The sequence below is a fragment of the Pogoniulus pusillus genome, chromosome 10 (genome assembly GCF_015220805.1).
Source record: "Pogoniulus pusillus isolate bPogPus1 chromosome 10, bPogPus1.pri, whole genome shotgun sequence".
Taxonomy (NCBI): Eukaryota; Metazoa; Chordata; class Aves; order Piciformes; family Lybiidae; genus Pogoniulus; species Pogoniulus pusillus.
Window position 1 is genome coordinate 8139655 of NC_087273.1, and position 14848 is coordinate 8154502.

At 50.8% G+C, this 14848-nt stretch overlaps 1 protein-coding gene across 1 annotated transcript in view; it reads left to right on the forward strand.

Annotated features, from left to right (window-relative positions):
• Positions 1 to 4075: 4075 nt before the first annotated feature.
• Positions 4076 to 14848, forward strand: part of FRAS1 (Fraser extracellular matrix complex subunit 1) — a 168846-nt gene continuing 158073 nt past the window's right edge. Inside the window, exons 1-2 of the mRNA XM_064149740.1 lie at positions 4076 to 4300; positions 7867 to 7898. Of these exons, the coding sequence (XP_064005810.1) occupies positions 4228 to 4300; positions 7867 to 7898 (105 nt within the window). The 5' untranslated portion in view covers positions 4076 to 4227. The remainder of the gene's footprint in view (positions 4301 to 7866; positions 7899 to 14848) is intronic.

Consider the following 14848-nt stretch of genomic DNA (forward strand, 5'->3'; position numbering starts at 1 on the left):
AATAGGATGGAAGGCAGGGCAAGGCTATCAGACTGAAAGCATTGCTAGGAATAAACCTTGAGATTTCACGAGCAGACATTTCTGGCAGTGCTTCAGCTTGCAGCTGACTGGAGGGATGCAGATGATCAGATGGCTGGAGAACCTCCCCTGTGGGGGCCTCCTCTGTGAGAGAGTTGGGACTGTGATTATGTGACTCTGTTCAGCCTAGAGAAGAGAAGGCTCCAGGGACTCCTTAGAGCAGCCTTCCAGTACCTAAAGGGGCTACTGGGGAGCTGTGGGAGTGACTTCTGATAAGAGCCTGTAGTGCTGGGATGAGAGAGAATGGACTGAAGCTTGAGAAGGGCAGGTTAGGACTGGAGATTAGGAAGAATTTCCTTACATTGAGGGTGGGGAGACACTGGAACAGGTTGCCTAGGGACTTTGTGGATTCTCCCTTGCTGGAGGTGTTGAAGGCCAGGTTGGATGAAGCCTTGGGCAACCTGGGCTGGTAGGAGGTGTCCTGCCCATGACAGGGGTTTGGAAATGGTTGATCTTTAAGGTCCTTTCCAACCTAAACGAAGATCAGTCTGTTCTACGACAAAAAAAAAGCCCAAACCGCATAGTTCTTTGCTGCAAGCTGCATCTCGCCAGCAGGAGGAGTGCTGCGACCGCTTTGCTAGCAGCGTGGGCGACGAGCCCCAAAGAGGATTTAAGGGCTGGGATAGGAATGAGGAGACATTTAAGGCAAAACTTTTTTTTGCTTTAAGATGTTTCTTGTCTTCAGGGAAACTTCATTTTCTGCTACCAAGGTTTGTTGGGGATAGGGAGTGGGTTTTGGGTACTGGGACAGAGACTACAAGATCATCCTAGTTGTAGCAATGAGTACACACATAGCATGGGGTAGAGAGACTATTTGTGAGGCTTCTGGAGCTGAAACACAGCAAACAGGTGAAGTCATCCAGTATTGGGCACAAACCCCAAACGTTTGTGGAAAAGTCACTTTCCTGCTTTTCAGAGGCTTTCCAACACAAGTTTTTATGAGTAGGTGGGATGGCAGTGAAAGTTGAGTTGTTCATATTTCATGAAAACTGGTTTTAGTATGTGGAGGGGTTTCAAAATCCTTATGACCAACATAAACTCATAGAGACCTTGAAGATCATCCAGATCCAGCCCCTCTGCCATGGGGGCACCTCCCACTAGATCAGATTGTTCAAGGCTTCATCCATCCTGGCCTTCAACACTTCCAGGCAGGGGGCATCCACAACCTCCCTGGGCTACTTGTTCCAATGTCTCCCCACCCTTACTGTCAAGAATTTCTTTCTAATCTCCAGTCTAAATCTGCCCTTCTCAAGCTTCAGTTCCCTCTCGTTTTGTCACTCCCAAGCCCTTGTAAGAAGTCCCTCCCCAGCATTCTTGTAGCCTCCTTCAGGTACTGGAAGTCTGCTTTAAGGTCTCCCTGGAGCCTTCTCTTCTCCAGGCTGAACAACTCCGACTCTCAGAGCCTGTCCCTCATGGCCTCCTTTGGACCTGCTCCTGCAATTTGATGTCCTTTTTATGCTGGGGACACCAGAACTGGTATTGGCCTAATCTCATGGTGTTTAAAGTAGTAGTACTACTACTACAATGTGCAGTGCTTAGAAGTGGTGTCTTATTCCTTACTTGTGTGCAGAGCCATTGGAAAAAGACTGAATTCCCTTTATTCTGGTAGTGATTTGTGGTCTGAGATGTTCTGTGAAGGGATGTAAACTTTCCAGACTCCAAAATGCAGGCTCTTCCTAAAGCAACTCATCATTTTCTCTCCAAAGCCTTTGTAAAAGGTGGTGTAAAGGCTACCTGGCAAGTTGGAGCAGTTGAAACTAAACTCAAGGATGGGTTTTGTGTGTCGTGAGCTATAAGCTTACAAGCAAGTTGTAGTGTTTGTGAGGGATGTTGACCAAGTGAGGAGAAGATGAAATTAATAATCTTGGAAGGGTAACTTAAAGACATCCTTAACATGAAGGCTGCTCATGAAGCCCAGAAGGCCAATCATGTCCTGGGCTGCAGGCAGAGGAGTGTGGCCAGCAGGGCAAGAGAAGGGATTCTGCCCCTTTAGTCTTCTCTGCTGAGACCTCACCTCCAGTTCTGGTGTTCCCATCAGAAGAAGGATACAGAGCTCTTGGAGTGAGCCCAGAGGAAGCTACAAAGATGATCCAAGGGGTGGACCAACCTCTGTTGTGAGGATAGGCTAAGGGGGGTGGAGAAAAGAACATTCCAGGGGGACCTCAGAGGTGCCTTCCAATAGCTGAAGGAATCCCCAAGGAAAGCTGCAGAAGGAGTTTTCATGAGGGTGTCTGGAGACAGCACAAGGGGGAATGGTTTGAAGCTGAGGGAGGGCAGGAGGGCAGCTCTTCAGTGTGAGGGTGGTGACACTCTGGAATAGGTTGCATGGGGAGATTTTGGCTGCTTCCCTCCTAGGGATCTTTAAAGCCAGGTTGGATGAGGTCTGGAGCAGCTGAGTCTAGTTGGGAGGTGTCCCTGCCCATGGCAGGGAGGTCGGAGTAGATGATCCCTGAAATCTCTTCCAACATGAGGCATTCCCTGGTTCTATGACATCGTATTAAAACACCTCTGTCCTCTCTAAAGACACATACTGGACAGTAAAGCAGCTTTGCTCACAAGAGCCTGACTCAAATCCAGTCAGTAGTAGTCAGAGTTGGTGTGAGAGAAGTTCAGCTCCCAGCCTTATCACAGCAGCATCAGAATATTACGGAAGGAAGCTGTTTTCTCTTGGGCCAGATAAAACCCATTCAGTGCTCAACCTCACAGTTAGATTACAACAAAATCCTTTCTCTTTTAAAGAATTTAATCCTTCATCCTCCCAGGTAACACAAAACCTTCTGTAAACAACCAGAGACCCATTAAAGTCAACCCAAGCTTCCTCTCCACAACAGTGTCTTGACGTGTTAGGGGGACTGAGTGTGAAGTCCTCTCCCCCCCCAAAAAGTCTTGTGCCACTTTAGCATTTGTTTGCTTTTCCCGGGAGAACTGGGAATGACTTAGGACACAGTTACAGCCTCTGGCACATTACTGTTCCATGCCAAGCAAAACATCCAGCAGTAGAGATTTTTCATTCAGCTGTGACAGGGTTTGGCTGCTTGTAATTCAGCAAAGCAGGAATGGTTTTTGCTATTTAATATTGATTAGCAGCCTTGCTTCTGGTGTGCACTTTTTAACTCCAGGGAAGGGAAGAAGGCACAGAGTCATTTTGCTCAGGGATTGTTTGTACCTGTAGCTATTTGCTTCCTTTGCTCTCGGGAAAGCCACCTACGGTTTTGTTCTCCCAGAGATGCTAGGAGTAAGCAAGCACTGAGTCTGGTACTCATTCAGGAAGGTCACTTTGTTGCGCCACTCGACAGATCAGCTTATTCTTAGGGAAGACAGAGGAGAAGCATAGAATCAGAGAATCGTTTGGGTTGGAAAAAGACCTCCAAGATCATTGAGTCCAACTATCAACCCAACCCCACCATGGCCATCAAGCCATGTCCCCAGGTGCCATGGGTACACATTTCTGGAACATCTGCAGGGATGGTGATTCCACCACCTCCCTGGGCAGCCTCTTCCAATCTCTGACCACTCTTGCAGCCAAGAAATCTTTCCTGATATCCAACCTAAACCTCCCCTGGCACAATTTCAGGCCATTTCCTCTCCTCTGTCACCTGAGAGTAAGGAAAATTAGACCAAGAAGGCAGTAAAATTAATCTCTGGCAAAATTATTCTCCCAGCAGAGGTTGAAAACGTTAAAGAGTAGAGGGAAGAGTTAGTGCAGAGGGGTAGGTTCCCGCCGCACACACATGGCAGGACGCTCGACCGCCGCTGCGGTTCTCACTGCAGCCCGGACAGGCTGCGGGTTCCCCCTGGGCTGCTGCCGCACCAGGTGGCAGCCGGGGAGGAGGAAGAGGAGAGGCTCAGCTCCCCTCGCACCCAGCCCAGGGGCACGGCCCCGCGGAAGGAGGAGAAGGGGGAAAGCACTGCCCGAGGCGGAGCCGGGCGGGGCGGAGGGCGGGCGGGCTCCGGCGCATTTCTTGCGGGGCCGCCGCCGCTTTGTCTGCGGGGAAAGTTTGGCGGTGAGGCGGGGGTCGAGGCGCTGCCCCGGCACCTGCTGAGGGGGCGGCGGGACCGTTCCTTCTTCCCTTTCCTCTTCTCTCCGCCCAGCGCCGCGGCTCTGCCTCGCTTCCCCCGCAGCCGCCGGAGGGGCAGCGCGGCGGGGCCATGGGCGCCTGGGCGACGCTGTGGCTGTGGCTGCTCCTCGGCGCGGCGCTGGCCGCCGCCGCCGCCGCCTCAGGTGAGTCCCGTCCCGCGGGCGGGCGGTGCCGTGCGGGGAAGCTGAGCTCCCCCGCCGAGGAGAAGTCCCCCTTCTCCCCGGGGGGATTCGGGGCATCTTTGCCTCCCTTCTCCCCGGCCCCGGGCGGGGGTCCGCCTCCTGCCCCCCGCCATTTTGGCTGCCTCTCCACAGGCGGGGCGAGGGGGACCGAGGCGAAGCCGCAGCCGGCCCTCGTCCTCCCCGCTTCTGCCCCCCGGCTCTTCCCGCTCGGCAGCGTTCGCGGGCGGTCGAGGGCTGGCGGAGATGAGGAGCGTGTCCCGCTGCGGGGCAGAAAGCGGGAGGGCGGCCCGGGGGTGCCGGCGGGCGGGCAGGGGCTGCGGGGTGCTGCCCCTCATGCTCCGCGCTGAGGGCAAGGAGGGCCGGCGCTGCCCCCCGCCAGGCTGAGGGTGAGGGTACCCAGAAGGGGCTTGCGGCTTTTCGTTGTCCAGCGCACCCCCAGCCGCCCTCGAGCTGTCCCGGCACGCTCTCCACGGGTGTCCGTGGCGCTGGCGAGGGCTGTGGTGTGGAGGGGGCGGCTGCCAGCCTGGTCAGAGGGGACGAGCGCCGTGCAGGGGGCAGCGGGCGCGCAGCTTGCCGTAGCTGAGCAGGCGAGCGCGGAGCTCGGCTTGGTGTGCGGGGATGTTGCGGTGAGAGCACTCTGGTGGCACCTTAGCGTCGGCATCGGGGTTCTTCTGTCCTTCAAGTGCTGCGGACCGACGCGAAGAAGTTCAAGGTTATGATTTTGCAGTGCTATCAGGCAGCAAAGTCGCTGAGGGTTGAAGTTTGGGAGCTCAGCAGGGCTGCGTTTGTGTTCCTGGGTTCTTCTCTGGCAGTGGGACTGTGCCATAGAACTGTTTCAGTCGGAAAAGACCTCTGAGATCACCAAGTCCAACCTAACCAACTTAGAGTTGGTTGAGTTGCTGGAGCGTGTCCTGAGAAGGGCGACCGAGCTGGGGAAGGGTCTGGGGAACAGGGCTGGTGAGGAGTAGCTGAGGGTGCTTAGTGTGGAGGAGAGGAGGCTGAGGGGAGACCTCGCTGCTCTCTACAGCTGCCTGAAAAGAGGCTGCAGCGAGGTGGGGGTTGGTCTCTTCTCCCTGGTATCAGGTGACAGGAGAGGCAATGGCCTGAAATTGTGCTGGGGACGTTCAGGTTGGATCTTAGGAACAATTTCTTCGGTGCAAGAGTGGTCAGGGATTGGCACAGGTTGCCCAGGGAGATGGTGGAGTCACCATCCCTGGAAGTGTTCAAGACAGATGTGAATGGGGCACTCTGGGACATGTGTCAATGGCCGTGATGGTGTTGGGTTGACAGCTGGGCTTGATGATCTCCTTAAATGTGAGATGCAGTGTCACAGCCCCACTGAGGATTTAAAAGCCTTAGACAGGGGAAAAAATATCATCCACCACCAAAAAATATCAGCATTTCCTACTTCTGCTTCAGAAGCTGTAATTACATCTGATACCCTTTGTGCCAGGCACTATAAACGCATCCTGCAAGAGCAGTTGTGTGCCAAAGAGATCTTCAGGGGCCAGAGCACAGAGAGCAAGACAGCAGGGTGAGAGCTGCTGCCTTAAATAGTCCAGGCAGACAAGAGCAGGAATGAGACAGACCCTCAGAAATGTGTCTCTCAGCTCTGCAGGCTTCCCCTTCCACTGCACTCTGCAGAGACAGGCTCACTCCAGCCCATGTGGGGCTAGAAAGCAAACTCAAAGTCTGCTTTGATGGAGAGGCAGAATCAAAGGTATGATTGATTCCCTCACAGGTTACCAAGGGGGATGCTTGGAGACTGTGGATTTGATTAGGCTGGAAAGATGCTCTAAGATCATTGAATACAACCATCAACATAAGACAGCCATGGCCATCAAACCATGTTCCCAAGTGCCATGGCCACACTTCTTGAACGCCTCCAGGAATGGGGACTCCACCATCTTCCTGGGTAGCCTCTTCCAATCCCTGACCACTCTTGCAGCAAAGAAATACTTTAGCTTGTTTGTTTGGTGCCAGTATGAGCAGAATCTGCTGAGTTTGGGAGAAACACACCTGGACTTTTGTGGCTTGAGTTCTCATCAGGGCACCTGATCATAGAATCAAGCAGGTTGGAAGAGACCTCCAAGCTCTGTCCAGTCAACCAGACAATGGCACTAAGTGCCTCAGCCAGGCTTTGCTTCAACACCTGCAGGGACAGTGACTCCACCACCTCCCTGGGCAGCCCATTCCAATGCCAATCACTCTCTCTGCCAACAACTTCCTCCTAACTTCCAGCTTAGAACTTCCCTGGCACAGCTTCAGACTGTGTCCTCTTGTTCTGTTGCTGCTTGCCTGGCAGAAGAGACCAACCCCACCTGGCTCCAGCCTCCCTTCAGACATCCCCCAGTTCCCTCAGCTGCTCCTCATCAGCCCTGTTCTCCAGACCCTTCAGCAGTTTGGTTGCCCTTCTCTCAACACTCTGTGTTTTTTCCTCTCAGATCTCATCTCTGATCATCCCTGGAGATATTCAAGCAGAATGTCTCACCTCCATTATCTGGGAAGCACCACACCAGAGGGAGGAAATTCTTAGTTCTCTGGGGGGGGGGGTCACTTGAGGCAGCTTCTTCCATGTTCTCTTTTCATCTTGGAGTTTCTTGGGTTGTTCTTTTGTTTCCCAATCTTGTCATGTTTTCAGAGGACAGTTGTTGGAAAGCCACTGTTTGTTTCCTAGAAAGTCAATGAAAAAAAAACCCCAGCCCTGTCCTGCAACTTCTCATGGGTTCTTTTCCTAACCCCTTGGTTTGCTTTCTTGAAGGGGAATAGATCAATGTACACCCAGTCTCTCTGTTCTTCAAACCAGAATGGGAACTTCAGCTTTTCTCAAGCAGCATCACTCCCTGTACTGGGCACTAGTGAGGCCACACCTTGAGTACTGGTTTCAGGTGTGAGGCCTCTCCCTAGAAGGACATTGAGGTGCTGGAGCTGCTTTTCTGATTGTTGATGTCCTTGACTTTTATCTGGCAAAAAAATGGGCACCGATGCTATGATGCTTCATCAGTGGTCAGCTGAGGAGGAAGTTCTTCACAGAGAGAGTGATTGGCATTGGAATGGGCTGCCCAGGGAGCTGGTGGAGTCACCACCCCTGGAGGTGTTGAAGCAAAGCCTGGCTGGGGCACTTAGTGCCATGGTCTGGTTGACTGGATAGGGCTGGGTGCTAGGTTGGACTTGATGATTTGTGAGGTCTCTTCCAACCCTGATGATACTGTGATGATTCCACTGATGTGCTAACCCCATCTGGAAGACTATCTACATTATTGTGGCAGTTCTCCTGTTTCACTCTGCCTTCTTTGTGCCACACTCTCTGTTCTTGAGCCTACCTTGGCCGGAGTCCTTGACACTGCAGTCTGAAGCTTGCCCAAAGATTGCCTTGCTGCACCAAAGCTGCATTTGCGTTGTGACTGCCAAGTGCATGGCCAGAGCTGGCTGCTCAGCAGGTTGACTGGGGGTGGTGGGGAGAGGTTCACTGGAGGTGCCTCTGCTGGTGTTACTTCATTTCTTTCTTTTTTTTTTGTGTCCCACAGGTGCCTGTGTCTACCAAGGCTTCTTGTTTGAGGTAGGGAAGCTCCAATGCGTCGTTCTGTGGGAAGAGTTTGGGAAGGTGCTGTTGAATTTGGAACTCTGGTTCCTGATTTCTGTCACCCCTGCAAGTGGGCTGGCTGTTCCTTGCAGCAGGTGACAGAGCTGTGAGCCCTCAGCCTGCTGGAAAACAGCAGCAAAAGAGCTATTGCCTTTGGAGAGGTCAGAACTTCATAGTAATAGCTCTGTTCTCCTGATGCACAGAGGTGCCACTGGTGGGATCAACATCAGGGACAGCTGCTGCCTGCCCTTTTTTTCCACTTCCACTCTGCCTTTCACTCCCAAAACGTTTTTCCCTATGAGAACAGCAGACATTGGGAATCATCTCCCAGGGGAAGCAGTGGAGTTCTGTGCACTGGCCAGTTTTCAGACTCAGCCTGTCAGGGTTCTGGGCCAGTTCATTTCAACTCTACTATCCCCTAGAAAGATTGGACCAGATGATCCTTGGGGTCGCTTCCAACCTGACACTCTGTGATTCTGGGATCTTTTGGAAGATCTGCTCTGGTTTCTCTTGTGTTGTCCTGCTTTGGTGTTGTGCAAGGTAGGGTTTCTCATATGTATTTTAGTGGCAGCCTGGCCCCATAAGGTTACAGGCTCCTTTCCAGTGAGGTTCAGAAGGACTGTGGCAGGGTGGGGAGACCTCTGCATCCCTTCACACTTTGCAGAGGAGCGTGCTGGAGTTACCATGGACACTTCCATCTCTGCTGACCTGTCCTCCTTGCAGTGCATAAATATCTTTTTTGTGGGGGAAGATCTAAGCTCACAAGATGTAAGAGTGTCAATTCTCCTTCATGCTTCAGGCAGAGAAATCTCTCTGAGATCAGAGGCAAGCCTCTTGAAATCCCCCAGGAGAAGGCATGATGCTTTGCATCCTAGGAGCTGTGCAGTGCTTTCTGCTTGGTGCTTTTGAGCCTGTGGCTTTGTTCAGGACATGCGAGGTGCAGGCAGCTCTGATTTAGGAAGTGGACTCAGCCTCTCTGTTCTTTAGGCTTGTGCCACGTTAGCAGCTTAACAGCTCTGATAGGTGAAGTGGGATTTAGCAAACTATCCTCTTCTCCTGAAGTCTGGCACAGTGGACCACTGCACACTCTTAATCTGTGATTCTTACCCCCACACTCCCTTTTTAGTCTTGCATGTCAATATACAGTTTGTTCTGCAGGTACCAGCAAGGGGGCTGAGCTGATCTTCAAGGTCGTATCTTTTCCTCAGCATCCTGTTTGCTCAGATCCCTGCCTTAGCCTCTGCAAGCAGCTGATAAATCCCCATATTCAGACTGAGGAGGTGATAATTTCTCCTATGACAGCTTCAATAAGGGACCTCCTTGTTAAAACCAGCAGCAGTGCTAGGTAAGGGCTGCAATGAAGTCTCTACACTTCATGTTTTCAGTGCCTGGTGGATGATGCCAGCATGTTTTTAACCCGACTGAAGCCACTTCATGCCTCTGTAATTCATTGGCTTTTTGGGTGTATTTATAGAAGGTCTTTTTTTTTCAAGCACTGCAGTAGGAGTGATGAGAGCACCTGGTCAAATCCATCACATCTAATACAGCAACCTCTGAGCACTTACTCTCAGATGAAATAGGGAAAAAATCACCTGGGTCATTGAGCCTTTCCCCCTCTGGATGGTTAGAGCAATATTTTAAAGGCTTTAGCTGTTTAATGTCATTAGAATGCCCTGAGTGTCACCACTGAGTTTTCTGAGATGGAAACCACCTAAGTTAGCTGTTAGAGCTGGAAAAAAGAGACACCCTGCAGCTTAGTTCCAGGGAGCTCTGTCTGCAGCCTCTTGTTTTTACTGCAACGTCATAAGGAATGTATCTGGGGGCTTGAAGGTTCTAGAGGAGGGTTTCTTTCTGTCCTGGACCCACCTACTTTCTGTGGTGTTCCAGAGCAGTCTGTGCAAGCCAATCCACAAAAGGACGGAGTTAAGTACCTTAGTGTGGCAGGATGAAAGGAAAGGATCTCAGATTTGTGTAGAATTATCGAAGGGACTTCCAAAGGTCTTCCAGTCCAATCACCCTGCAGTCAGCAGGGACAGCCTCCACTAGAGCAGGTTGCTCACAGCCTCCTCTAGCCTCACTTTGAAGACATCCAGGGATGGAGCCTCAACTACCTCCCTGGGTAACCCATTGCAGTGTTCCAGCACCCTCATGGTACAAAACTTGTTCCTCACATCCAATCTAAATCTCCTCTCATTTCAAATGCTCGCCCTCTTCTTGCAGGCCTCTGCAAACAGTCCCTCTGCAGCCTTCTTGTAGCCCACTTCAGGTACTGGAAGGCTGCTATTAAGTCTCCCTGCAGCCTTCTCTTCTCCAGACTGAACAATCTCAATGTGGGAAAGAAATTGCTGACAAGTTTGCTCATGTTTTCACCTGAAACCATTCTCCCAGGCTCAGTGAACAAGGATTTACTGCACCCACTCCCTCAGCTCTGGCTCTTCATGTGTCAGGAATGGCATCTCTGTCGAAATCAGCCTTGGTTTGCAAGTTCACAACTAAACAACTGTACAGGTCTTATGTACCCACAAGTAGTTATTCCCACATGACCCAGAAGGGAATTGCCTGAAATTGTGCTAGGGGTGTTTAGATTGGAGATGAGGAACAATTTCTTTGCTGCAAGAGTGGTCAGGGATTGGCACAGGCTGCCCAGGGAGGTGGTGGAGTCCCCATCCCTGGAGGTGCTCAAGAAAGGTGTGGCTGTGGCATCTGGGGACATGTTTTGACAGCCATGGTGGTGTTGGGTTGATGGTTGGACTGGATGATCTTGGAGGGCTTTGCCAAGCCAAACGATTCTGTGATTCTCTAGTTCTAAGTCTGTTAATGCAGGAACAAAGATGAATTCCCAGGAAATGAAAAGGTTAACATTTGCAGACTACACTCCCTCTAGAGATAAGATTTCTGGATTGATAACAGGTAAACAAAAGGGTCTGGCTATGGCTGCAAGATTCCAAATTTCTCCTCTTCATCATCTTACTGTAAGATGACAAAAAAGCAAAAGAGGAGAGATGTTGAGGTGCTGGAAGGTGTCCAGAGAAGGGCCAGGTGAAAGGCCTGGAGCACAGCCCTGTGAGGAGAGGCTGAGGGAGCTGGGGGTGTGCAGCCTGCAGAAGAGGAGGCTCAGGGCAGACCTCATTGCTGTCTACAACTCCCTGAAGGGAGGCTGTAGCCAGGTGGGGTTGGGCTCTTCTGCCAGGCAAGCAGTAACAGAAGAAGGGGACACAGTGTGAAGTTGTGCCAGGGAAGGTCTAGGCTGGATGTTAGGAGGAAGTTGTTGTCAGAGAGAGTGATTGGCATTGGAATGGGCTGCCCAGGGAGGTGGTGGAGTTGCTGTCCTTGGAGATGTTGAAGCCAAGCCTGGCTGGGGCACTTAGTGCCATGGTCTGGTTGGCTGGCTAGGGCTGGGTGCTAGGTTGGACTGGATGAGGTCTCTTCCAACGTGATTGATTCTGTGAATATGATTCTCTGTAGCTGCCTTCCAATACCTGAAGGGATCCTATAGGAAGGCTTCAGAGGGATTTCTCCTGAGGGTATTTAGAGACAGCACAAGGGGGAATGATTTGAAGGTGAGAGAGAGCAGGGTTAGACTGGGTCTGAGGAAGAAGTTCTTCAGTGTGAGGCTGGTGAGACTCTGGAATAGGCTGCCTAGGGAGGCTGTGGATGCCTCCTCCCTGAGGGTGTTCAGGGCCAGGTTGGATGAGGCCTTGAGCAGCTGAGTCTAGTTGAGAAGTGTCCCTGCCCATGGCAGGAGTGTTGGAGTAGATGAACTCTGAGGTCCCTTCCAACCTGAGCCATTCTGTAAAGACCTCAACTTTCAGCTCTTGTTGACATAAAAAAATTCTTCTTGTTATCAATCTTAAGTTAAAATGTCCCATTTTTGAGCCTGCAGAAAGTTTAAGTTGAATCCCCACAAACCAGACAGGAAGCAGTTTAGGACACTTCTGAAGTTTATTTGCTTTTGAGTAGGGAAACATCAGAGATAAAATTCTTCAGATGAATACAGGAAGAAATGACAGAATGGGAGGGGTTGGAAGGGAACTCTGGAAATGGTTGAGCCTAATTCCCCTGCCAAAACAGGTTTGCCTAGAGAAGGTCTACACAGGAACACATCCAGCTGAGTTGTGAATGTTCCCAGAGAAGGAGACTCCACCACCTCTCTGGGCAGCCTGCTCCAGTGCTCTCCAGAGGTCCCTTCAGTTGTGTGGCTGTGTGAACAGCAGTGGCCCTTCCACTGGCAGCCTGCTGTGCCCATTCCCTCTAGGAGCTACTTAATATGCACTGCAGAATGCAGACACCCCAGCACCATAAACCTCAGAGCATCCCAGCAGCACGTGGCCCTCCTCACAGCTGCTTCAAGGCTGACAGACACTGAGCAGTGCTAGAAAATCAGTGCACCCAGCTGGAGGAGCTTCAGGTTGAGGAGTTTTTCCCAGCTATTCTTTGTCCTCCTGAAAGCACTGAGGAATACCTTGGGCTCTGTGTGCAATTCAGCAGCGGCTGGAGGAGAGCTGACGTCTACTGAGGAGGCTCAGAGGATGATTGATCTTGGACAGCTTGGAATCAATTAATTTAACAAGGCTGTGCAACAACTGTGACAGTGAGGGGAGGATCAGACTGGCATTTCTGATGGGGACATGAGTTATTCAAGGGAGGAAAAAAAAAGAAGGGAAAAAGAAAGCGGTCAGGCATTGGGATAGGTTTCCCAGGGAGGTGGTGGAGTCACCATTCCTGGAAGTGTTGAAGAAATGTGTGGCCATGGCACCTGGGGACATGATTTGATGGCCATGGTGGTGCTAGGTTGACAGTTGGACTTGATGATCTTAAAGGGCTTTTCTAACCAAAACAATTCTCTGATTTTATGAAACCAAGCTACAAGATAAATTCCACAAGAGATCACTGTGATAAAGCCACAGAATGGTAGGGGTTGGAAGGGACCTCTGGGGATCATCCAGTGGAGCCCCCTTGCAGGATCATCTAGGGCAGGTCACACAGAAACACATTCAGGTGGTGTCATGGTTTGGGTGTTCCCCACCCCCCCACACTTAAGAAAATCACCCAGACTAGACTCAGTTGATCTGAAAATTGGAGAATGAAGCTTTATGTTTACAGCTTAGCACTGTATGCAAGCAGATATTTACAATGTCTACAGCTCTAGACAGCAATAGACAAGTTAAAAAGGCAATACAGAAACACAGCAGCCCTTCCAGAAACCAGAGTCCCCAGGAGGGGCTCCCAGCCACCCTTCCACCTTCTCCCCTCCCAGACTTTGCCTTACATTCAAGGTGAGTTTGGAGGGTTGGCCAGGGGGATTAGGAAGCAGATGGATTAGTCACACAGGTGGTAGGTGAGAGAGAGAGACAGAGAGCAAACTGTGTTATCTGTGTTTGTGTTCTTGTTCTTATACATCTCAGCAAGCCTATGAGTGCAGTAGACATCACCACTGTTTCCTTTTCACAGCCTATTGTCTAATTCTTCTCACCACAATATCCCAGCTAGGCTCCAACTAGCACAGGTGGGTTTTGGAATCTTTCTAATGAAGGAGACTCCACAACTTCTCTGGACAGCCTGCTCCAGCACCCCAATTTTCTGCTCTCTTTTCCAACACGGAAGAAGAAGTATGAATTCTCCTGACTTTTTTTCTTTGCTCCTGGCCTTCTGTCTTCATTTTCTGTCTCCCAAAGCTCCTGCCACACACGCCATGGAAATAATCACTTCTGTAAAGAGCTGTCTGGGGACTATTAAAATCCTACTGACTTTCTTGATCAGTTCAAAGACCTTTACAAGTCACTTGATGACCATGAAGGTTATGTTTCTGGAGTGTGATTACAGATTTTTTGAAGAGCCCATAAAACCAGTAGGGTGCCCAGAGCTGTGCCCCACTGGGTGATTTTTGCAGCTCTAAATTCCTGTGCTGGAGAGAGGGAAAATCAGTTTTCAACTGAGCTGTCATTTATGGTCTGCACAAGAAAGACAAGCACAGGCTGCTTGTTCAAACCTGAAGACAGGTTTGACACAGAAAGATGCAGTGAAATCCCTTCTGGAAAAGCAGGCTGCAGCTTCCGACCCAAACATCTTGTTGCTGAGCTTCATACACACTTCACTGCTCCACAAAGAGCAATGTTGGCTTCTGCTTTCGTCAACAGCAGCAGAAGAGGAGAGTTCTCCAGGTTTGATGAGTGCCATGCACTTCACTGCTCCACAAAGAGCAATGTTGGCTTCTGCTTTCATCAACAGCAGCAGAAGAGAAGAGTTCTCCAGGTTTGATGAGTGCCATGCACTTCACTGCTCCACAAAGAGCAATGTTGGCTTCTGCTTTCATCAACAGAAGCAGGAGAGTTCTGCAGGTTTGATGAGTGCCATTCTCCACTTCTCCTTTTGTCAGGTAACCCACTATAGGCACAGCTGGCTTATTTTCTCTTAGTGTCATTAAGGTTGAAAGAGGTCTCTTAAGATCACCAAGTCCAACCTTCTACCCAACACCTCTAGACCATGTCCTAAAGTGCTGCACCTACTCGTTTCTTGAACACCTCCAGGGAGGTTGGAAAGATGCTCTAAGATCATTGAGTCCAACCATCAACATAAGACCACCATGACCATCAAACCATGTCCCCAGGTGCCATGGCCACACATTTCTTGAACACCTCCAGGAATGGGGACTCCACCACCTCCCTGGGCAGCCTCTTCCAATCCCTGATCACTCTTGCAGCAAAGAAATTTTTCCTCATATCCATCTTAAATCTCCTCTGGTTCAGCTTGGAGCCATTGCCTGTTGTTAAGTTACTTGGGAATAGAGGCCAACACCAGCCTCACTACAACCTCTTCTCAGGGAGCTGTAGAGAGCAATGAGGTCTCCCTTCAGCCTCCTCCAGGCTAAACACCCACATTTCCCTCAGCTGCTCCTCTCCAGCCCCGTTCTCTAGACCCTTCATCAG